The 25,312-nt window shown below is 37.1% G+C and overlaps 1 protein-coding gene and 1 pseudogene across 1 annotated transcript; both read right to left on the bottom strand.

Annotated features, from left to right (window-relative positions):
* LOC127114237 (uncharacterized) lies at positions 1-25,084 on the bottom strand. Its single transcript, XM_051046556.1, has 3 exons — positions 24,149-25,084; positions 10,291-10,306; positions 1-815 (listed from the first exon to the last, which is right to left on the bottom strand). Exons 1-3 carry the CDS (start codon positions 24,953-24,955, stop codon positions 1-3), a joined length of 1,638 nt encoding a protein of 545 aa, XP_050902513.1. The 5' UTR covers positions 24,956-25,084.
* Positions 3,352-3,451, bottom strand: LOC127114241 (uncharacterized; annotated as a pseudogene).
* Positions 25,085-25,312: the final 228 nt, after the last annotated feature.

The following is a 25,312-nucleotide window of genomic DNA, read 5'->3' as shown; positions in this document are numbered from 1 at the left end:
CTAAGCTGCAATTTCTAATCCAAACAACACTCCGGCATGTTTGGCAGCTTCGTCATCCTTAAAATAAGTCTTTATCATTTTGTCGAATACATGCCACGTCAACAAACTATCCGATGCAGCTTGATGAGCATTTCCAACTGCCCGACACACATCAAGCGTAGTAGCTACCCGCTCGAGACCACCATAAAGAGAGTTGCAGGACTTCATCATATATTTCATGTCATAAACACTTTTTCCAAACAATACTTCAACCATTTTCAAAAAATCCTCTAACAGGTTTGGTAAATTCATTCCGGTCAGGATCTTCACCAAATATCCAAAATCATAAGCGCTACTAAACGTGACCCAAGTAACAAAATCGTTATAAACAAGTATCGACGAGAACATTAGTTCAGCGAAAAGCTTTGAATCCACACCGTGAAATAAATTGCGCTCAAAATTAATCCCTTGACGGCGGAGCATATCAATGGAATCTTGATTACAGAGATCATGATTGACGTCAAAATCACAGAAGTTAAACTCCCAGATGTAACTGTTATTGGTTCCAAAGTCAGGAAGGTTTCCCTCAGAATCCGAAAGTGTGAGTCCAACTTGAATGAGTTTAAGATCATCGACATTGGCTTTCAAATAACGGTAGTGATCAGAGGGTAGAAGATGACGATAGTCAATTTTTGGGGAATGAATTACGCTTGGGGAATGAATTACGCCGGGAAATTCAGTATCCATTGAAATGATTAGATGATGTTCAGAGATAGCTTGAAGGATGAGATTGAATTCATACTCTAAATTGTACGCCCAAACTTCACGGATAATGACTTCCTTCAACATGCTCATGTTGAATTTCTTGAAGAATTGATTTTGAAGTTGAATTGAAAGAGAGAAAAAACAACTACAGGTGAATACTAGGATTGTGTGATGCTATGAGATGAGAGTAGTGATAACACGAAATTATATCACATTTTAAGACTTAATTCTATTAGATTATATTATCATTTACTTTAGTTTATCTCATTTTATCAGATATTATGCAGTATTTCCTTGCTATTTATGTCAGGTATCCATTTTGAAGCAAAAGTGAAAAAGGGAAGAAAAGGAGGTGTAAAAAGCAATAAAAAGGAAACAAATAACCAAGACCAAGCCCAGCCCAAAGAAAGCGCACGTTGCCCCTGTGACGGGCGTCACAAGGGTTGTGACGAGCGTCACGCGAAGTAGCCTTGTGACGGACGTCACACATGGTGTGACGAGCGTCACACCAGTCCACTAGCTTTTTGGCGCAAGTTACGCTCTCAGAAGAATGGAAGTAACGTTGAGGACTTCGTGTCCTATTCCCAAGCCATGTATTTAGCTATGCTGAAGACTCGTGGAAAAGGAAAAGGCAGTTAGTAGCACTACTATAAATAGCTACCTTAAAACCTAAAAGAACTCTCCTCTCTCTGCCGTCTACACACACCGAAGCTCTGCCAAATTTTCTTTTCACGCCTTTTGCTTATTTTTCTTTTCTTTTCCAGCATTGTTTATTTTATTTATTTCTTTTGCAAGCTTTACATTCTTTTTCCCTTGCAAATTTACCTTTCCAATTTTAACTTTTAGATATTTTTTTCGCATAATAGTTTCTACACCGGAAACTATTGTGCAACTTTATACTGGATTTAACCTTACGTTATATTCCAGTTTTATTTCCTTGATTTAATTTACTGTTTAATTGAAGAATCCAAGAACAAATCCTACCGGCTTGTGGTGGAGTGTTCAAGACCATTGTATTACGCATTCAGGTTCTTTAATCGTTATTTAATATTTTGTTTTATTATTTATCTATATTGTCTGCCTGGAATGAGTCTGTTTATGCATGATATAAGTTCTTATTTATTTAGCATGTCTGGCTAATTTGCCTAGGTATCGGTATGTAAAGTAAGCAGAATAAGGGATCAAGACTGAGTCGGTCTACCTAAACTTAAAATCAAAATCAATCTTTTTACGATCTCAACTTACAGGTTTAATAACTAGATTTTTTACAAAAGTAAAAGACATAAAGAAGTTAAAATCAATAGAGCGAGAGTTTGAGATTTTAACTGGACAGTGTAAGTTAGGCATTAATTCTAGATCAGGGCGAGAGCAAGTTTTAGAGTTAATTAAATTCTGACCTTTTCCAAAAAGTATTTTTAAAGATTGAATGTGAGGACGAGAGTTAAGCATTTGGATTTAATTATATAACCTAAGTCAACAGAGCGAGAGTTTGAGATAAGGGTGTTTAAAACGGTCAGTATTTTCTTAAAAAGAGTTTCTGCAACTTTATTGTTTTCAAAATATGGTTTTTGACTTAATTATAAGTGACAGCAACATTAATATAAAATCATGGTTTATTCAACAGAGCGAGAGTTTGAGATAGAACCTTTAACCAATAAAGTTAACCGAAACGATTCATTTTACAACTAAGAAACCGACAAAGACTTGATTCCCTAGTTTTGACGAACTACATACCGATATCCGTTTTATTGATATTTAATCTAGATATTAGTTTAGCTCTTAGTTTTTCCCAAACAATCAAACATTTTCACCTTAGATTTACGTAGTAACCTTAGATAACGGTATATCGATTCATAAGTCCCTGTGGGATCGATATCTTTTAAAACTACGCGATAGAACTGTGCACTTGCAGTTTGTATCCCATTCTCGACTCACCCAGTCGAGCGATCAAGTTTTTGGCGCCGTTGCCGGGGACTTTTATTCAATCGATATCGTAACTCTTCCGTTACGCTGTAGAGACTAAGGTTTCTTTTTCTTCTATTTTCTTTCTTTCGTTGATTTGTATGCCACGCACTCGCTCTCAAGGCGAACCGCTCTATTTACGAATCAACGATATCGAACTATATCTCCGAGTCTTACGACGAATTCGGGAATATCGTGCTGAAAACAATCTCCCTCCTATAGACCTTCCTGATCTCAAAGATTTTCCTTCTTTAACCGAGATGGCAGAACCAGCTCGTGCTCTTAGAGATTACGCCGCTCCATCGCAAGATGAACCGCATTCAAGTATTGCTCCGCCCGCAATCGAAGCAAACAACTTTGAACTTAAACCTTCGTTGTTGCAGGCTGTGCAACAGAACCAATTCTCTGGAAATCTTACCGAAGATCCAAACCTTCATTTATCCGTATTTGTCCAATACGCTGATACTGTTAAAGCTAATGGTGTCACTTCAGAGGCAATTCGACTTCGTCTTTTTCCTTTCTCATTAAGAGATAGCGCTAGAAGATGGCTTCAATCTCTTCCTTCCAACTCAGTCACCACATGGAACGAGTTGAAGAAAGTTTTTCTTGCCCGATATTTTCCGCCAAGCAAAACAGCTATGTTAAGAGCCCAGATAAACGGATTTAAACAGAAAGACAACGAGTCTCTTTTCGAAGCATGGGAAAGATACAAAGACATGATGAGACTTTGCCCACACCATGGTTTGGAAGACTGGTTAGTAATTCACACATTTTATAATGGTCTCTTATACAACACAAGGTTAACAATAGACGCCGCTGCAGGTGGTGCACTAATGAATAAACCTTATGCTGATGCTTACCAGCTTATCGAGAGCATGGCCCAAAACCACTATCAGTGGGGAACCGAACGAACGAATGTGGAAAAACCTCAACCGAAAACCGGCATGTACGAGATAAGTAACCTTGATCACGTTAATGCAAAAGTGGATGCTTTGGTCCAGAAGATTGAAAGTTTAAACGTATCGCCTCCAGCAGCCGTGGTTGCTATAACTCAGAATTGCGAGGTCTGTGGAATCCAAGGCCACACTCCTGCGGAATGTCAACTCTTGACTGGAATCCAAGCAGAGCAAGTAAACTATGCTCAAGGAAGCCCCTATTCGAATACCTATAACCCAAATTGGAAGAACCATCCAAACTTCTCATATAAGAGTAATAATGCTTTATACGCACCTGGACAGTCTCCAAATCAAGCCCCATCTATACCTCCGGGATATCAGAAACCGAATCCTAACAATAATACCCCTAGAAAATCCAACTTGGAAATCATGATGGAAAACTTTATAGCTTCCCAACAACAAACCAATAAAGATTTCTTAAACCAGAACATACACACTGGCGAACAACTTAAACAACTAGCAAGCAAAGTAGATGCCCTGGCTACCCATAACAAAATGCTGGAAACGCAAATATCTCAAGTAGCTCAACAACAAGCACCTACTGCTGCACCAACTGGTACATTCCCTGGACAGCCCCAACCCAATCCGAGAAGCCAAGCTCATGCAATTATATTGAGAAGTGGAACGGAAGTGGAAGGACCGTCTGACCCAAGGATAGAAAACCAAAACTCTAAGAAATCTACTGAGGAAAGTGAACCTAAGGAAAAGGAAGAGAGTAATAAGGAAACCCTAGAAAAGAAGGAACCTTATGTACCTCCACCACCTTACAAACCACCTATACCTTACCCTCAAAGGCTTGTTAAAACCAAAGATGTAGGCCAATTTAGAAAATTTGTTGATCTCCTTAAACAATTAAACGTTACAATTCCGTTTACCGAAGCTATTACGAAGATGCCCTCGTATGCTAAATTATTAAAAGAAATTCTTTCTAATAAGAGGAAACTTGAGGATAGCGAAACCGTTACACTCCCTGCCGAATGTAGCGCTATAATCCAAAACATGCCCCCTAAACTCAAGGATCCGGGTAGCTTCTCTATACCCTGTCACATAGGAAAATTTGTCATCGACAAAGCCTTATGCGATTTAGGAGCCGGAATTAGCGTTATGCCTTTATCCATATGTAAGAAACTGGAAATGGGAGAATTAAGACCGACCAAAATGTCTGTGCAATTAGCAGATCGTTCCATCAAATATCCTGTAGGAATCCTTGAAAACGTTCCCGTACGCATAGGTCAGTTTTACATTCCCACTGACTTCACAATTATGGACATTAGAGAAGATGATACGACACCTATTATACTAGGAAGACCATTCTTGGCAACTGCCGGTGCAATCATAGACGTAAAACGAGGACGACTCACCTTCGAAGTAGGTGAAGAGAAAATTGAATTCATTCTTTCCCAATTCTTGAAAGCACCTGCAATAGAAGATACATGTTATTTCATGGATATCATCGATGAATGCATAAAAGAAGCAGAGTCAGGAGAAGACAAATCATCAGACTATCTTTTAGAGGACAAATCTAAACAATGCTTAGCAATAACACCGGATCCTACGCAGTGTCTTAACAAACCAACCCCTGATTTGAAAACACTTCCCAAAAATCTGAGATATGAATTCCTAGACTTAGAACTTGAACGACCTGTGATAGGTAATGCAGATCTAGGAAGACTCGAAACAGAAAAACTCCTACATATCTTAAGAAAATATCCAACCGCACTAGGATACCACATCACCGATCTCAAAGGAATAAGCCCTTCTATTTGTATGCACCGCATCATGTTAGAAGAAGACTGTAAAACCTCTAGGGAACACCAGAGAAGACTGAATCCGATCCTAAGTGAGGTAGTAAAGAAAGAAATAACCAAGTTATTAGAAGCAGGTATTATATATCCTATATCTGATAGCAAATGGGTTAGTCCTGTACACGTTGTACCAAAGAAAGGAGGCATAACCGTTATTGAAAACGAAAAAGGAGAAACTATAACTAAACGAATCGAATCGGGATGGAGAATGTGCATTGATTATAGGAAACTAAACAAAGCAACCCGAAAAGATCATTTCCCTTTACCATTCATTGACCAGATGTTAGAACGATTAGCTAAACATTCACATTTCTGTTATTTAGACGGTTATTCAGGCTTCTTTCAAATACCAATTCACCCTGATGACCAAGAAAAGACAACATTCACATGCCCTTTTGGTACCTTCGCTTATAGACGAATGCCGTTTGGTCTGTGTAATGCCCCTGCTACTTTTCAAAGATGCATGATGGCAATATTCGCCGACTTTCTCGAAAACATCATGGAAGTATTTATGGATGACTTTTCTGTATACGGACAAAGTTTCGAAGAATGCCTTGAAAACCTGGAAAGAGTTCTGGAACGATGTGTAAAAGTAAACTTAGTACTTAATTGGGAAAAGTGCCACTTTATGGTACAAGAAGGCATTGTTTTAGGACACATCATCTCGAACAGAGGAATTGAAGTAGACAAAGCCAAAATAGAGGTAATCGAAAATCTTCAACCCCCAAGAACTGTGAGAGAAGTACGAAGCTTTTTAGGACACGCCGGTTTTTACCGACGATTCATCAAAGACTTCTCTAAGATAACTAAACCCTTAACCGGACTGTTGATGAAAGATGCTGAATTCATATTCGACGATAACTGTTTAAAAGCATTTCAAACTCTTAAACAAGCATTGATCTCCGCACCCATTATGCAGACACCAGACTGGAATGAACCATTCGAAATAATGTGCGATGCCAGTGATTATGCTGTAGGTGCTGTTTTAGGACAAAGAAAGGATAAAAAGCTTCACGTTATATATTACGCTAGCAGAACCCTGGATGAAGCGCAGATGAATTATGCCACAACCGAGAAAGAACTCCTAGCAGTGGTATTTGCGCTAGATAAATTTCGTTCTTACCTGGTAGGAGCCAAAATAATAGTTTACACTGATCACGCTGCTATCAGGTACCTTTTAACAAAAAAGGATGCTAAACCTAGACTCCTAAGATGGATCTTGTTACTACAAGAATTCGACTTAGAAATCAAGGACAAGAAAGGAACTGAAAACGTAGTAGCAGACCATCTCTCTAGACTTGAGAACCTTGAACCAGAAAGAACATCCATTAATGATGATTTCTCGTATGATAAACTCATAGCTACTTTGGAAGAGAACAACTCCGACATGCAAGTAGAAACCACCTTAGCTATATCTGTCACACCATGGTACGCTGATCTAGTCAATTATTTAGCTGCCGGAATAGTTCCACCTACTTTATCTTACCAGCAGAAGAAACGATTCTTCCACGACATAAAACACTATTACTGGGATGATCCCTTACTTTTCAAAAGAGGCCCCGATGGTATTTTCCGTCGATGTATACCCGAAGAAGAGGTAGAAAATATAATCCAACACTGTCACTCTGCGCCTTATGGTGGACACACAAGTACATCCAAGACCTGCTCTAAAATCCTACAAGCTGGCTTTTATTGGCCGACTATATGGAAGGACGTACATGCGGCTATTAAGGAGTGTGACAGATGTCAACGCACGGGAAACATATCTAGACGTGACGAGATGCCACAAAAAGGTATTTTGGAAGTAGAGATTTTTGACGTGTGGGGGATAGACTTCATGGGACCTTTCCCATCCTCTTTCGGTAACAAATACATACTCGTGGCAGTTGACTACGTATCAAAATGGATCGAAGCTATAGCTTCTCCAACAAATGACACCCGAGTAGTAACTAGACTCTTTAAAAATATAATATTTCCGAGATTTGGCATCCCAAGAATAGTAGTCAGTGATGGTGGATCACACTTTATATCCAAGGTACTCGAAAAACTACTACTTAAATATGGAGTGAGACATAGGATAGCAACACCTTACCACCCTCAAACCAGTGGACAAGTGGAAGTATCTAACAGAGAAATCAAGCAAATACTAGAAAAAACGGTCGCCACTTCAAGGAAAGATTGGTCATTGAAATTACCAGAAGCTTTATGGGCATACCGAACTGCTTATAAAACTCCCATAGGGACGACCCCATTTAAGCTCATTTATGGAAAATCCTGTCACCTCCCGGTAGAATTAGAACATAAAGCCTATTGGGCTATTAGAAATTTAAATTTGAATTATAAAGCCGCCGGTGAAAAGAGAATCCTTGACATAAACGAATTAGAGGAACTCAGAAGAGACGCCTATGAAAATGCCAAAATCTATAAAGAAAGAACAAAACAATGGCATGACAAGCGTATATCAAGGAAAGTCTTCAAGCAAGGCGACGCAGTACTTTTATTTAACTCTAGACTAAAGTTATTCCCGGGAAAACTACGATCCAGATGGTCAGGACCTTTTCATATCACTAAAATCTTTCCCAGTGGAGCGGTAGAAATAAAAGGACAATCTACAGAACCGTTCACCGTAAACGGGCAACGTCTGAAACATTATCACTATGCGGAAACCAACGAGGATTCGCAAATTCTACACTTAGACGAAACGCCCCCAGGACTCATAGACTATATTTAACAGTTTCTTTGTCGAGCTTGCGACATTTAAACAAAGCGCTTAGTGGGAGACAACCCACAAATTAATTTGTTATTTTATTATTCTATTATTATTATCTTTTCCTTTTTTCTCTTAATCATTTCTTTTAATTTCTATTTAGTATTCATTATTGATTTATTCAAAAAGAAAAAAATATATCTATATATAATAATAATAATTCTTTTCTTCTTTCGGCATTTGGCCAAATCCTGACTTAAACTCATGTTTCTTTTCTCTAGCTAACACTAACCAGATGGGACATTCTGATCGTATGGGTATCAAGTTCAGAGGAATGGCTCAGAAACGAAAGTTTGAAGAACTAGCCGCTAGAGAGATGCTACCTAGTTTATATGCTGATGATTGGGCTATGACTGCCCTTGGATTGAGACAGAGTGTCCTGTTTTTGCTGAATCAGATAGGATGGGAGACCTCCCCTATCCTGAGACATTTCACCACCTACCGGAGACTCACACTAGAATTCCTTAGTTCATTAATCTATCTACCTAGCCATGGAAAAGGAATTAGCAGAGGTTTTATCCAGTTCAGAATGTTCAATATGGAGTACCAATTTAATATTAGAGACTTCACCAACCTTTTGGGTTTTCCTACCTCCTTTGATACATTCACTGTAAGCCAGGAAGAACTTTTTGAATATAGAGAGCTTGAACACTTTTGGGGCAAGCTGACTGGAAATGATGAGCCCGAAGAACATGAGTTTCTCTCTGGAAACATACATAACCCGGCTTTTCGCTATTTCCATAAGATCCTGACCCACACTTTATTTGGGAAGAGGCCAAATAGTACTTCAGTTTCACGTGATGAACTCTTCATCATATTTTGTGCTTCCCAGAACCGTCCAGTAAACGGTGCTACTTTTATGTTAGCTAATTTGGACCACCTTATCCAGGATGAGCGAGCACCCATTAGAATAGGCGGTTTGATCACTATGATAGGTAATGCTATTGGATTACGTCAGCCTATGCTTGACCTTAGCCCTTTTTGTGGCATTACTACTATGAGTATACCCTTCCTCTTCAACACTATGTTTATAGCAAACATAGGGTCTGATGAGTTCGAGCTTATTATTGATAACCAGGTCCTCTGCCTATTCACCATGCCCGATCCTAGAACTAGTGTTCATAATCAAAGGAACTGGCTCTATAACCTGAATGAAACCCCAACTCCTGCTGGATCCACTGAATCCATCCAGGATTATGAGATTTGTGATGACTATGAGCACTATGTTGACCATATCTCTCTTGCTGAACCTGACCCTCAGACACCTTCAGGCTACTATGATATTGATCCTCCCCCTCAGCCTGCCCTGACCGAAGAATCAGTCATGCCTGATCTCCGACATCATATGCCAGGAACAGATATTAAAACCGTCATTGAAGCCTTGATGTCAGAACAAGACGCCCTCAGGGAAGATTTCCATAACTTGAGACTTGAAATCCTAGAATACATGAGCAGCATGGCAAGTCAGTTACGTATGTTACGGCATCATGTTAACTCTTTTGCCCCTCCGGCCAGAGATCCGAAGATAGATGGAATTTAGTTATTTTTCTTTCTAAGTTATTTAGTTTTAAGCTAGATTTTTCATTAATGTTGTTTGAATTCATGTTTATTTCCATTTCATTTCATTATTTTCCTTCCCTGTAATACATTATGATCATTCTTATTGAAGCTGTTTAGTTAATTTTATTATGCAATGGCTATTATGCTCTACTGTTGTTACCTATTATTATTATTATACAAAGCAAGCAAGCGTGCACAATACATTAAAACTGCAGACTAAAAATGATCATAAGCAAAATGAAACATTAAAATACCTACCAAAGTAATTCTGTGAGGCGCTGCTGAAAGCCTTTCCAAAAAGAAATGTGTGACGAGCGTCACACTACCCATAACGGACGGCGCGTCTATTGCCTGTTACGAGCGTCACAGCCTTGTGACGAGCGTAACGCCCCTCAGACATGTGAACGTTAGGGAGCCGTTGGAGACGAACGTTACACTTTAATTTTTTTACATTCCCCATTCATTTTTCATTTACCACACTTAATTACTCTTCAACCACTTTTTCTTTTTATCTTCCAATCCTTCTCCTATAAATACCTACCAAAACTTCCTTCATTCACCACAAAACAATTCTCTCATATCAAATACATTTCTTTCCAAATCATCCCTTCAAAAAAATTCATCACAATGGCGGGAAATCAAAATTTCGGAAATATCATCTTCCGATCCGGAGATGACAACTATCAGCAAGAGCAATTCGAACGTTTCCAACAGCGAGGCGTCGCTTCCACCAGGTACCCCGATTTAACTTGTTTACAACAATTAGGATTACTCCAAGGTATCGAATGGATGCTCCGCCTAGCCGACTTAACCTTCCTTTGCACTCATAATCAACCCACCTACCCATCCCTAACCTTAGAATTCTTAAGTTCATACGACTACACCACTCCCGCCGGTGAAGACGAATTTTTAACCGGTACCGCAACCTTCCGCATGTTCAACACTGAGTACTCCTTAACCCAAAACCAATTGAGTACCATGTTACAATTTCCCATAGAAGGTCAGGTACATCCCAGAATCCCTCCAAACTCAAACTGGAACACAGTTGGCGTTTTTGGCCTTTTTAAGAAAATTACCGGTATATATACCTACAACTGGGAAGAACTCCTTCTCTCCCATATACATAACCCCACTATCCGGTACTTCATCCGCATCTTGCAAAACACAATTTTTGGAAGACCAAACAACAGCAAGGTCAACTCAAAGGAGCTATTTTTCCTCCAATGCGTTTTCGAACCGGATACTCAGGTAAACGCCGCCTCTTTTCTCTTTCATCATATCCGCACCTTATGTGCTAGAGGCCGGCAACCCTTTATAATTGGTGGATTAATAACCTCCATAGCACTTGGCCTACACCTAGGGGATAGACTCCAAACTTTAGAATCCCTACCTCCCCTGTCTATGGATATCAGCTATTGCCGCTCCAGCCGCCTGATTAAAAACAGAGTCGGCGGAGGATATTATCTTATGGTGAACAACCAGGCTGTCCCAAGCGTTGTTCTACCAAACATCGCCCTAACTGATGTCACAAACCCCGACCGCCACCTCTACGATCTAAACGCTCCTGAAACCACCGAGCCTTTACAAACAAACCCACAAACAGATGAGTTTGAAGAAATGGAACAAGGTGATCATCCTCCTACACAACATTCAGCCCCGCTCAACCCTTCCAGTAATGCAGCCGGCCCATCCTCCCAACGTCGTCGACGACGAAGGCCTGCGACCAACGACGACATTATGGATGCTATCGATGGAATGCAGGCACAGAATACAGAGATGATGCAGATGATGCGTCAAATGCAACAGCAACAGGACGCTCGGAATGCCATAACCGACCAGCGGTTTACTGAATTGTTCAGCAGGTTCGACAACTTAGACATACGTCAAAGATCACCAGGTCCAAGAACCAGAGGCGGAAGGCAACCTTAGTTGTTATTTTCTTTGCATTTCCATTTTGTATTTCTTTCCCTTAAAACATTGAGGACAATGTTTAGTTTAAGTATGGGGGGGAAACAATATTCTTCCTATTACCATTTTTCAAGTATGTTATTTTCCCTTTCATTGTTATTTCCCTTTCTTATTACGAAAAAAAAAAAAAAAAAATTATTATAATATATATTTTAAGTCAAGTCCCTAGTGTGAAAAATTCTTATTATCTATTCCCCTCAATTTTCTTGAGCCATAACAAAAAAAAATTTAACACACCCAATAAGTATAAAGGTTGCTTACTTTATAAAACTTGAGTGAGATCAAAACAAAATCATTACCGTAACAACACTCTGAGAACCTCAATATGTTAGATCAGGATAAAGTACCTATTATACCGATTCCTTGAACTTTTAGTTCTATGGCAACCCCAAGTAGTTTATACAGAAGTCAGCACCATCTTAATAGCAAACTACGTGGAGGGCCGATGAATATAAGTGAATGATCCCCAAAGTAACCTAAGATATATAAATATATCAAGAAATGCACTAAGTAAATTAGGTGATCCTTACCAGATCATTTAATCTAAAGGCTGCAGATCATGCAAAAGCACAATACGAAAGATCCATTATGAGTTGGTTCAGTAGGAATCTGGTACTGAACTTGGTAGGGCGGACTACGGTTCGATCCCCCGCAATTTGCAATGGACTGAATAATGAAGTTATCCGACTTATGTACCAGAACTTCTAGCTAAAAGCGGATCATAATCACTAACCGGTTACTCCACTATGTGCGCGAAAAGATAAAGGGCTTAATGTGATTTCGCTAGAATGAAAACGGGTAAAATAAGACTAAAGGAACCAGGATAGCTATCATAGGGTACTTGAACTGATTTGCATAAGGTAGGGTTATCTAAGTTGTAACGGTAGTTGTTGATGTCAAGATTAAACTCAAGTCCTCCTAAACAAAAATCCATTTGCAACCTAGTACGAATTGATGTGTGCTTTGAAATTTCATCTGGCTAAAACTTTTAACAAGTTCTATACTGAATTTTGCTTGAGGACAAGCAAAGATTTAAGTATGGGGGAGTTTGATAACACGAAATTATATCACATTTTAAGACTTAATTCTATTAGATTATATTATCATTTACTTTAGTTTATCTCATTTTATCAGATATTATGCAGTATTTCCTTGCTATTTATGTCAGGTATCCATTTTGAAGCAAAAGTGAAAAAGGGAAGAAAAGGAGGTGTAAAAAGCAATAAAAAGGAAACAAATAACCAAGACCAAGCCCAGCCCAAAGAAAGCGCACGTTGCCCCTGTGACGGGCGTCACAAGGGTTGTGACGAGCGTCACGCGAAGTAGCCTTGTGACGGACGTCACACATGGTGTGACGAGCGTCACACCAGTCCACTAGCTTTTTGGCGCAAGTTACGCTCTCAGAAGAATGGAAGTAACGTTGAGGACTTCGTGTCCTATTCCCAAGCCATGTATTTAGCTATGCTGAAGACTCGTGGAAAAGGAAAAGGCAGTTAGTAGCACTACTATAAATAGCTACCTTAAAACCTAAAAGAACTCTCCTCTCTCTGCCGTCTACACACACCGAAGCTCTGCCAAATTTTCTTTTCACGCCTTTTGCTTATTTTTCTTTTCTTTTCCAGCATTGTTTATTTTATTTATTTCTTTTGCAAGCTTTACATTCTTTTTCCCTTGCAAATTTACCTTTCCAATTTTAACTTTTAGATATTTTTTTCGCATAATAGTTTCTACACCGGAAACTATTGTGCAACTTTATACTGGATTTAACCTTACGTTATATTCCAGTTTTATTTCCTTGATTTAATTTACTGTTTAATTGAAGAATCCAAGAACAAATCCTACCGGCTTGTGGTGGAGTGTTCAAGACCATTGTATTACGCATTCAGGTTCTTTAATCGTTATTTAATATTTTGTTTTATTATTTATCTATATTGTCTGCCTGGAATGAGTCTGTTTATGCATGATATAAGTTCTTATTTATTTAGCATGTCTGGCTAATTTGCCTAGGTATCGGTATGTAAAGTAAGCAGAATAAGGGATCAAGACTGAGTCGGTCTACCTAAACTTAAAATCAAAATCAATCTTTTTACGGTCTCAACTTACAGGTTTAATAACTAGATTTTTTACAAAAGTAAAAGACATAAAGAAGTTAAAATCAATAGAGCGAGAGTTTGAGATTTTAACTGGACAGTGTAAGTTAGGCATTAATTCTAGATCAGGGCGAGAGCAAGTTTTAGAGTTAATTAAATTCTGACCTTTTCCAAAAAGTATTTTTAAAGATTGAATGTGAGGACGAGAGTTAAGCATTTGGATTTAATTATATAACCTAAGTCAACAGAGCGAGAGTTTGAGATAAGGGTGTTTAAAACGGTCAGTATTTTCTTAAAAAGAGTTTCTGCAACTTTATTGTTTTCAAAATATGGTTTTTGACTTAATTATAAGTGACAGCAACATTAATATAAAATCATGGTTTATTCAACAGAGCGAGAGTTTGAGATAGAACCTTTAACCAATAAAGTTAACCGAAACGATTCATTTTACAACTAAGAAACCGACAAAGACTTGATTCCCTAGTTTTGACGAACTACATACCGATATCCGTTTTATTGATATTTAATCTAGATATTAGTTTAGCTCTTAGTTTTTCCCAAACAATCAAACATTTTCACCTTAGATTTACGTAGTAACCTTAGATAACGGTATATCGATTCATAAGTCCCTGTGGGATCGATATCTTTTAAAACTACGCGATAGAACTGTGCACTTGCAGTTTGTATCCCATTCTCGACTCACCCAGTCGAGCGATCAGGTAGATTTGGCTTTTTTATATTAAAAGTAAACCCTAAACCCGGAAAAGATATTCCTTGGAAAGTGGGAAATAAATTGAATAAGTTATTTAATCATATATTTTTATTAGGTTAGTTTTTCAAAAATATTTTAATAAATATCTACTTGGTAGGATTTGAATTAATATTCAAATAAATATTTCAAAAATTATTTCTAATTTCTTAATTTATAGTTTTTTAAATATTATTTGATTTGATTTTAAAAACAAAATTAGATTTGATTTTATAGCATTAATTAATAAAAAATTATATTGAGAGTTTTCTTTTTAATTTGTTATAATTTTTATATTTTTTAACCTTTCTAACTTTCATTATAGTTTGTTATCTCTTTTATTGTAAACTTAAATTCAAATTTGATTTTTATATTTTGAGTTAGTTGTGATTTTATTCATCTTATTTTGAATTTATAAAATATATCATTAAATTTCTATAAAATATTTTCAGTTAGGTTGAGGCTATTTATGCTACAATACTTTTAGTTGATTAATGAGTTGTTAATTCACATAGTGATGTGATCGACAATGTATATGTAAATTAAAGCTTTTATTTTTGACATGATATAGAGTTTAAAGAAAATCTTACAACTTACCTACATAAAACCCTAAAAGAAATATAAAATTTACAATATTTGTGAGGCAAGATTTACAAAGAGACTCTAGACTAGGAAAATACAAATGGTATAGTGTTTGCTATAACTATTATTGTGATATTAAATATCGGTAAAATATGAAATGAATTAAATAACATAAGTAATATAAGATTTTTTTTTAAAGAAGTTAGACACTTTAAATAGAATATATATTTTAAATTTTACGTTAAGGGCGAAGAGTATTATTAAAAAAGAAAAGGAACAATACAAAGGAGAAATAAGAAATAATCAAAGGAATACCATTGCTTCTTTCAAAAATTTGGAGGTTCAAATGGGTCAGATAACACAACAAATAGTCATTCCTCAAGTACAATAAAACTGGTGTTTGCAAGCTTGATTTTAAAAATTTTCGTCTACTGATTTGACGCACATCTGACGACTAACTCAACCGGATCGCCTGTAATTCCAAGAAAATTATTTCGACTGATATTCTACACACTATGCGGTATGGAATGCATGTTATGATATGTATGGATGCAATAGCTATGATGGATATGTTGAATCGGCGATTCAGGGTCAAAATCAGAGTGTAACAGTTGCCCCTATTTAAGTATCTTCAACCAGATTATATGCAGCAGGACACTCTTCATATGATCACGGTGGGAGATAGTGAAATACTAAGAATACCCGGATTTTGATCCTGAAATGGAAATGCTATGATGTGATATGCATGGATGAAAGACTTTTGCTTCTGAACTTATCTGTTAGGGACATAGTGAATCCTTAACAGGAGATGTCATTCCAGACAAAACAATTTGTGGGGAATACTGATGGCCCACAGAGAAACAGGCAAATAGGGTAAAATAACTCGCTAGGGATAACAATCATGCTGGAGAGTCAGACACACACTGGGGAGTACTCAAAGTGAAAGTTGATATATGACACTTTGAATACAAGAGATTCCGTCAGTAAGTTCGCACATGACTTACTAACAACTCGAATATATATTATTTTTTTAGAAAATTCCCACAACAAGTTCATAAATGGTCTGACAACACTGGAATAATCAAAGAAAAAGGGTCTTAAAAACAGGTTCAAACATGACCTGGGAATATTGGAATAAAAAGTTCAGCAACGGGTTCATACATGACATGACAATGCTGGGGAATGTCAAGGAGTTCTGACAGTAAGTTCAAACGTGACCTGACGACATTTGAAAGTTCAAAGAGAGTATATCAATAGGTTCATACATGACTTAATGACAACTTGAAACATTCTTGACAAATCCGGATATTTCTCACAAGACAATCGTCCGATCAAAAATTTCGGAAAATACTGTCACTGAAAAAGTCAAAACGATAGCTTTCTAGGAAGCACCGGGGTCAAAAAGGACAGAAAACTCTCTGTAGGTGCCAACAATAATTGGACTTATACCATAAACGTAGATCGCCACCATCCTTAGACGAATTAGTTCCAGTTACCACTGGACTTCAAGGGTGCTGGTGACAACCAAACGTAAAGATACCCTTTACAGATGGATTTAACAGATGCTGGTGACAACCTAACTTTAAAATGATACCAGTTACAACTAGATTTGACAGATGCTGGTGACAACCATACTTTAAAAGGATACCAGTTACAACTGGGTTTGACAGATGTTGGTGACAACCTAAATTTAAAAGGATACCAGTTACAATTGGATTTGACAGATGCTGGTGACAACCAGACTTTAAAGGATACCAGTTACAACTGGATTTAACAGATGCTGGTGACAACCAGACTTTAAAAGGATACCAGTTACAACTGGATTTGACAGATGCTGGTGACAACCAGACTTTAAAAGGATACCAGTTACAACTGGATTTGACAGATGCTGGTGACAACCAGACTTTAAAAGGATGCTAGTTACAACTAGATTTGACAGATGCTGGTGACAACCAGACTTTAAAAGGATATCAGTTACAACTGGATTTGAAAGATGCTAGTGACAACCAGACTTTAAAAGGATATCAGTTACAACTAGATTTGACAGATGCTGGTGACAACCAGATTTTAAAATGATACCAGTTACAACTGGATTTTAAAATTTGAGCGCCAGTTACAACTGGACTCAACAGGTAATGCCAAATAACAATTGGACTTGCAAACAAATGTTGGTTACAATCATACTTACAGGTACCAATTACCATTGGATTTTGAAACCAAGATGCTAGTTACAACCAGACTTGAGAGGTAATGCCAATAAAAATTGGACTCGTAAACAATACTGGTTACAACCAGACCTTCTTTTAAAAAGATACCAGTTACAACTGGACTTGACAGGTAATGCCAATAACAGTTGGACTTATTAACAAATACTGGTTACAACCAGATTTTAATGTTATTATTTTATATTTTTTATTCCACTTTTATCTAATTTGATTTTTAATAATAAATGATAAAGTTTTATTCAAATATGATGGGTTTTATTGTTATTTGGTTATGTATTAATGAAACACAAAGTTTTATTTAAATATGATGAGATCTTCATAGTCTTCAGCTAAGTAACAAAACTTCAGAAAATCTTCAGCTAGAACCTTGACAGCATCTGGCTTGACATCTTCAGAGTCTTCATCTAAGTAACAAAACTTCATAAGCTTGTCATTCTTCAGAAGTTTGATGATCAGAGTCACGTCCAAAAACATAAGCGAAGAGAACATTGTAGCAACAACACAACGTCTTTCCAAAACTTATTAAGAGTGAATCAACACAGAAGCAGAAAGAATATGGTAGCAACAACATAACATTTTTCAGAACTTCTCATGAGTGAATCACATAATAGGAATTCAGAATAAATGTTCAGAAATTGATGACGTTGAACATCATAAACTTAGAATCAGAACTGGATATTAAAGTTACACAATAATAAATCATTCGAATATCAAAATTGTTTTCACACAAATACTAAATTATTATCATCAAAACTCAAAGATATAAATAAAAAACCAACTCTTGTTCTAACATGAACTTGTTTATTTGTGATGAATATGTGATCCAGATGCTTGTAATAGGATGCTAAGAGTGGGGGATATAGTTTTAAACAAGTTTCCATTTATAGCTACAACATAGTTATATAAATGGATGAATATTTAATTATATTTGAAGTTATTAATTGATTTTAATGTGTATGAAGAATACTCAATTCTAAATTCCTAATGTTGGTGCAAAGGTAGAATAAAAGATGAATATTCTATTAAGAGAATGACGGCTACAAAAAGGATTAAAAGTTACAATGATTGACACCCTATTTATAAGCTAAAACTAGGGTTACTACAATAGGATAAAATACTAAAATACCCTCTAACAAACTTAGGGGCTAAGAAAATAATACAATTTAAATATGAATTAAATCTAATAAAATCTAATACCATCCCTTAATTCATATTCCATCAAAACTTGTAACACCAATTCCATCCCTTAATATGAGAAATTGGTCAGTCTTGATAGCTTTCGTCAGAACATCTGCCAACTGCTTCTGAGTGCTGCAGTGTACAACTTCTAACACTCCCCTCTGAACTTGATGTCTCAGAAAATGATACTTGGTCTCAATGTGCTTGCTTCTCCCATGCAACACTGGGTTTCTGGCAAGATTGATTGCAGACTTGTTGTCAATCATCAGCTTCAGAGGTTTGTTTACTTTAATCTTCAGATCCTACAATAGATTCAGAATCCACACAGCTTGGCATGCAGTAACAGCACCTGCAATATATTCAGCTTCACAAGTTGACAACGCCACAACAGGTTGCTTCTTGGAACACCAAGAAATGGGACCTCCCAGAAATTTGAATAAGTACCCAGACGTACTTCTTCTGTCAACTCTGTCTCCACACCAATCAGAATCTGAATAACTCAGAAGTTCTGACTCATCCTTTCTTCCAGAAGGAAATAATACTCCATACTTCAGAGTTCCCTTGATATACCTCAGAATCCTGACTGCAGCTTGGTAATGGGACCACTTAGGTTTACTCATGAACCTACTAACCATCCCAACTGAATAGCAAATATCAGGTCTGGTATTGCACAAATACCTCAGAGAACCAACTAACTGTTTGAAGGTTGTAGCGTCCACATCCTTTCCATCAGAGTCAGAATCCAGTTTCTGATTTGTATCAGATGGTGTGACAGCAATCTTACAATTCTTCAATTCAAATCTCTTCAGAAGTTCTAATTCATACTTGAGCTGATGCAAAATAATACCTTTCTCAGAGTATCTGAATTCCATCCCTAGAAAGTATGTCATTTTGCCTAGATCAGTCATCTCGAATTCATTCATCAGAACTTTCTTGAACTTGGCTATCTCCTGTTCAGAACTTCCAGTCAGCAGTATATCATCAACATATAAACATACCAGAGTCATATTTCCTTCAGAAGTATGCTGAACATAGACACCGTACTCCATCTCACATTTCTGAAAGCCTTGCTTCTTGAAAAAAGAATCAATCTTCTTATTCCAAGCTCTGGGCGCTTGTTTCAATCCATATAGAGCTTTGTATAATCTGTACACCATCCCTTCCTGATTCTTTTTCACAAATCCAAGAGGTTGTGACACGTAAACTTCTTCTTCTAATGGACCGTTCAGAAATGCAGATTTTACATCTAAATGCATCAGAGGCCAATTCCTGTTAGCAGCTATTGCAATCACCATTCTGATTGTTTCATGTCTTGCTACAGGTGCAAACACTTCAGAGTAATCCAGCCCAGGTTTCTGTAGAAATCCTCTGGCTACCAACCTTGCTTTATGTTTGCCAATCGAACCATCTGGCTTTAACTTCTGCTTGAAAACCCATCTGACGCTGATGGCTTTCTTGTCTTTTGGAAGTTCTGTCAGCTTCCAAGTCTTGTTTCTCTCTATAGCATCAAGTTCTTCTTTCATGGCCTTCAACCAGAGTTTTTTCTTAAGAGCCTCTTCTGTACTTATGGGTTCAGAGTCTACTAACATGGCACACTGAATAACTTCTCCTTCAGAGTCTACTTCAGTGTCTTGCAGCATGTCAAATTCTGCATATCTTCTGGGAATGTTTCTGATTCTTTGTGGTCTCTGAACTTGTTCAGAGTCTTGAGCTTCAGAGTTTCTGGCTTCAGATGGTTGACTTCCTCCAGAGCCTTGACCATCTTCAGGGGCTGGCATATTTCCAGAGTCTGAATTGCCACCAGAGTCTGGATTACCATCAGAGTCTGGATCATCAGAGTCTGAAACATCAGAGTCTGGAACATCAGAGTCTGGAACATCAGATTCTGGATCACTATCAGAGTCAGAATCAACGTCAGAGTTTACTCCAACCTCAGAAATTCGGAACTCTGACCTTTCTTCAGAATTCTAACATCAGAATCAGATTGAGACTTATCCCAATTCCAAACTTCTGATTCCTTCACAATCACATCTCTGCTGAATTCAATTTTATTGGTTTCTGGACAATAGAGCTTGTATGCACCTGTACTGTGGTACCCTATCAGAATCATCACTTTGCTTCTATCATCCAGCTTCTGTCTTCTGGCTTCTGGAACATGTTTATAGCAAACAGAACCAAACACCTTCAGATGACTAACACTTTGCTTATCTCCAGTCCACTTCTGTATTGGAACTATTTCCTTCAACTTCTTCGTAGGACATCGGTTGAGTACATACGTTGCAGTGGCAACAGCTTCTCCCTAGAGCTTCTGAGGAAGTTTCTTCTCCTTTAGCATGCTTCTCACCATATCAAGCAAAGTGCGGTTTCTTCTTTCAGCAAGACCATTGTGTTGAGGGGTATAAGGAGCAGTAACCTCATGCTCAATTCCATTCTCCTCACAGAATTTTTGGAATTCTTTGGAGTTATACTCACCTCCACCGTCAGTTCTAAGAATCTTCAACTTCTGACCACTCTGATTCTCAGCCTTCATTCTGAACTTCTTGAATTCATCAAACACCTCGTGTTTAAACTTAATAAGGGATACCCATGTCATTCTTGTGAATTCATCAACAAATAACACAAAGTATTTATTCCCTCCAATCGATGCTACTGGAAATGGACCACACACATCAGAATGTACAACTCCCAAGGCATGTTTTGCTCTTGGAGCAGTTTCTGACGCAAATGGCAATCGTGGTTGTTTTCCTTCCATGCAAACTTTGCATGACTTTTCAGGCTTCTTAATTTCAGGAATTCCATGTACCGACTTCTTTGAATTCAGATGTTTTAAGCTTCTGAAATTCAAATGACCAAATCTTCTGTGCCACAACTCACTCTCCTTCTCAGCACTTGTTGCACTAAGACATTCTGAGTCTGCAGTTCTGACATTCACCTTGAATGTTCTATTCCTACCCTGTTCTGACTCCATAATCAACTTCTGATTGCGGTCATACAGCTTCAGAAGATTGTCCTTCATGGTAACTGAAAAACCTTTCTCAATTAATTGTCCCACACTCATCAGATTGCTTCTGATGCCAGGTACATACCACACGTTCTGAATCAATGCTGTTTTCCCATTGTTCAGAATCACTCTGACATTTCCCATACCTTCTGCATTAAGATATTTGTCATCAGCACATCTGATCTTTGTCCTCTTTTCAGAGTCAAAGTCAACCAGTCATTTCTTGTTTCCAGTAAGATGATTTGAACAGCCAGTGTCCATATACCACCAGTCTATCAGATCCATATCATCAGATTCAGAGGCCATCAATAGCACAGATTCGTCATCAGAACTTCTGGCTATATTTGCTTCTTCTGATTTTCTCTCCTTGTTTGACCAACAGTCTCTAGCAAAATGACCAAACTTCTTACAGCAGTAACATTGGATTTTCTTCTTGTCATACTTCTCTTTTCCCTTCTGAGCATTCTTTTGTCTATCAGAGGTTGAGCTTTCTGACTTCTGACCACCATCAGATCTTCTCCTGGCTTCTGACTGCTTCTGATACCTCCTATCAGAAGTTGCTTTCAGAGCCTGCTGCTCTACTTCCCTTTCAGAAGTTCTCTCAGTTAAACGCAACTCTTGCGCTTCTAGACTGCTCTGCAGCTCTTCAATTCTCATGGTGCTCAGATCTTTGGAATGTTCTATTGCTACCACAATGTAATCAAATTGACAAGTAAGGGATCTCAATACCTTCTCCATGATTGTTTCTTCAGAAAGAGTTTCTCCACACGCTTTCATCTCATTAGTGATTAGAATCACTCTGGAGATGTATTCAGAAACTTTCTCATTATTCTTCATGTTGAGATTCTCATATTGCTTTCTCAAGGACTGAAGCTTCACCTTCTTCACTGATGCGTCACCACCATAACATCTAACCAGTGTGTCCCACGCAGCCTTTGCTGTCGTTGAATTTGCAATCTTCTCAAACACATTTACATCAACACATTGATGAATGAAGAACAATGCTTTCTGATCCTTCTTCCTTACTTCCTTCTGCGCGTTTTTCTGTTCATCCGTCGCATCTGCTGCTACCGGAACATAACCATCAGTGACAAGATCTAGAACATCTTGAGCACCGAACAGTACACGCATTTGGATCATCCAACGATTCCAGTTTTTACCGTCAAATACTGGAAGTTTGGTGTTCATGTTGCCGTTTCCGTTCATCTTTCTACCTTGCACAGTACACTCAGATTTCTCACACAGTGTTTCCCAACCCACAGAATTAAAATTCTGATCAGATTTTGTTCAAGATTCAACACGAATCTAAGAATCAAAATCAAACACACAAGACCTCACGTTCACTCGTGTTTCCCGTGTTTCCCAATGAATCCGAACCGGAGCTCTAGATACCAATTGTTGGTGCAAAGGTAGAATAAAAGATGAATATTCTATTAAGAGAATGACGGCTACAAAAAGGATTAAAAGTTACAATGATTGACACCCTATTTATAAGCTAAAACTAGGGTTACTACAATAGGATAAAATACTAAAATACCCTCTAACAAACTTAGGGGCTAAGAAAATAATACAATTTAAATATGAATTAAATCTAATAAAATCTAATACCTAAAAGTATTTTATATATTAAATTTGTTCTCTCACTTTTGAAGTGGGTAAAGAGGAAGAAATTAGTTTAATGTAATTTTCTTCATGATTGAGACACCAGATCCAGCTAGCTCTTACAAGAAACAGATAGGACTATAAATGGATTCTTGTTTTTGGTTGGGATTTTGGGGGTTAATTTAATTTCAATAATTTATCATTTTCTTTCGTTGATTAATTTTATTATTATGTGATTGTTTTTGTGGCAATTATTATGAATTTCAAGTAGTAATTGTAATGATAGAAAAAAAGACTAGGGGTTTGAAGAAGGCACTGTGAAGTGTCATTTTCCTGTTTACATACATATATGTTTCTGGACATGTATTTTCACCTTTTGTTTTAAATACTAATTAAGTATTGATACTAAGTTTTACCAAATTCTACAAACATGCCATTCTGATAATTTTAGTACTCTTTTTGACAATAATCGCTTTAATGGTTGTTATATATTTTGTTGATATAAGCACGAAGAAGCTTTAGAAGAAAAATAGGAAGGTATAGTTGAAACAAGTTTCCATTTAAGTGATAATTTCTGATAACATGGTGATATTACATATTTTTTGGATGCAGCTTTTAGACTAGAAGGATCATGATCATATTATTGGCCCATACAAGAGAGTTCAACAGTGGATTGAGAGCACAAAAAATGCAACGAAGCCACATTTTAATGAAGTTCATAATGTTCTCTATAATTCTTTAATATATATTGTAGCAGACATCAAATTGTAGCAGACATCAAAAAGCTTTATACTTTACTTGTTAAACTAAGTACTTGTTTTCTCTTACTAACCATACACTCCCACCAAAATAAAGACATAAATAGAAATTAGATAATGAAATTATATATTAAAAAGAATGAATATTTTATATATTTGAATTTTCATTACAATTTTTTTATAATCTATTTACTAAGCTGCAATTTCTAATCCAAACAACACTCCGGCATGTTTGGCAGCTTCGTCATCCTTAAAATAAGTCTTTATCATTTTGTCGAATACATGCCACGTCAGCAAACTATCCGATGCAGCTTGATGAGCATTTCCAACTGCCCGACACACATCAAGCGTAGTAGCTACCCGCTCGAGACCACCATAAAGAGAGTTGCAGGACTTCATCATATATTTCATGTCATAAACACTTTTTCCAAACAATACTTTAACCATTTTCAAAAAATCCTCTAACAGGTTTGGTAAATTCATTCCGGTCAGGATCTTCACCAAATATCCAAAATCATAAGCGCTACTAAACGTGACCCAAGTAACAAAATCGTTATAAACAAGTATCGACGAGAACATTAGTTCAGCGAAAAGCTTTGAATCCACACCGTGAAATAAATTGCGCTCAAAATTAATCCCTTGACGGCGGAGCATATCAATGGAATCTTGATTACAGAGATCATGATTGACGTCAAAATCACAGAAGTTAAACTCCCAGATGTAACTGTTATTGGTTCCAAAGTCAGGAAGGTTTCCCTCAGAATCCGAAAGTGTGAGTCCAACTTGAATGAGTTTAAGATCATCGACATTGGCTTTCAAATAACGGTAGTGATCAGAGGGTAGAAGATGACGATAGTCAATTTTTGGGGAATGAATTACGCCGGGAAATTCAGTATCCATTGAAATGATTAGATGATGTTCAGAGATAGCTTGAAGGATGAGATTGAATTCATACTCTAAATTGTACGCCCAAACTTCACGGATAATGACTTCCTTCAACATGCTCATGTTGAGTTTCTTGAAGAATTGATTTTGAAGTTGAATTGAAAGAGAGAAAAAACAACTGCAGGTGAATACTAGGATTGTGTGATGCTATGAGATGAGAATAGATTTGGCTTTTTTATATTAAAAGTAAACCCTAAACCCGGAAAAGATATTCCTTGGAAAGTGGGAAATAAATTGAATAAGTTATTTAATCATATATTTTTATTAGGTTAGTTTTTCAAAAATATTTTAATAAATATCTATTTGGTAGGATTTGAATTAATATTCAAATAAATATTTCAAAAATTATTTCTAATTTCTTAATTTATAGTTTTTTAAATATTATTTGATTTGATTTTATAAACAAAATTAGATTTGATT

This window comes from Lathyrus oleraceus, unplaced genomic scaffold, assembly GCF_024323335.1.
Source record: "Lathyrus oleraceus cultivar Zhongwan6 unplaced genomic scaffold, CAAS_Psat_ZW6_1.0 chrUn0446, whole genome shotgun sequence".
NCBI lineage: Eukaryota > Viridiplantae > Streptophyta > Magnoliopsida > Fabales > Fabaceae > Lathyrus > Lathyrus oleraceus.
The sequence above is the reverse complement of the archived record's forward strand: the minus strand, read 5'-3'. Positions and strand labels throughout refer to the sequence as shown.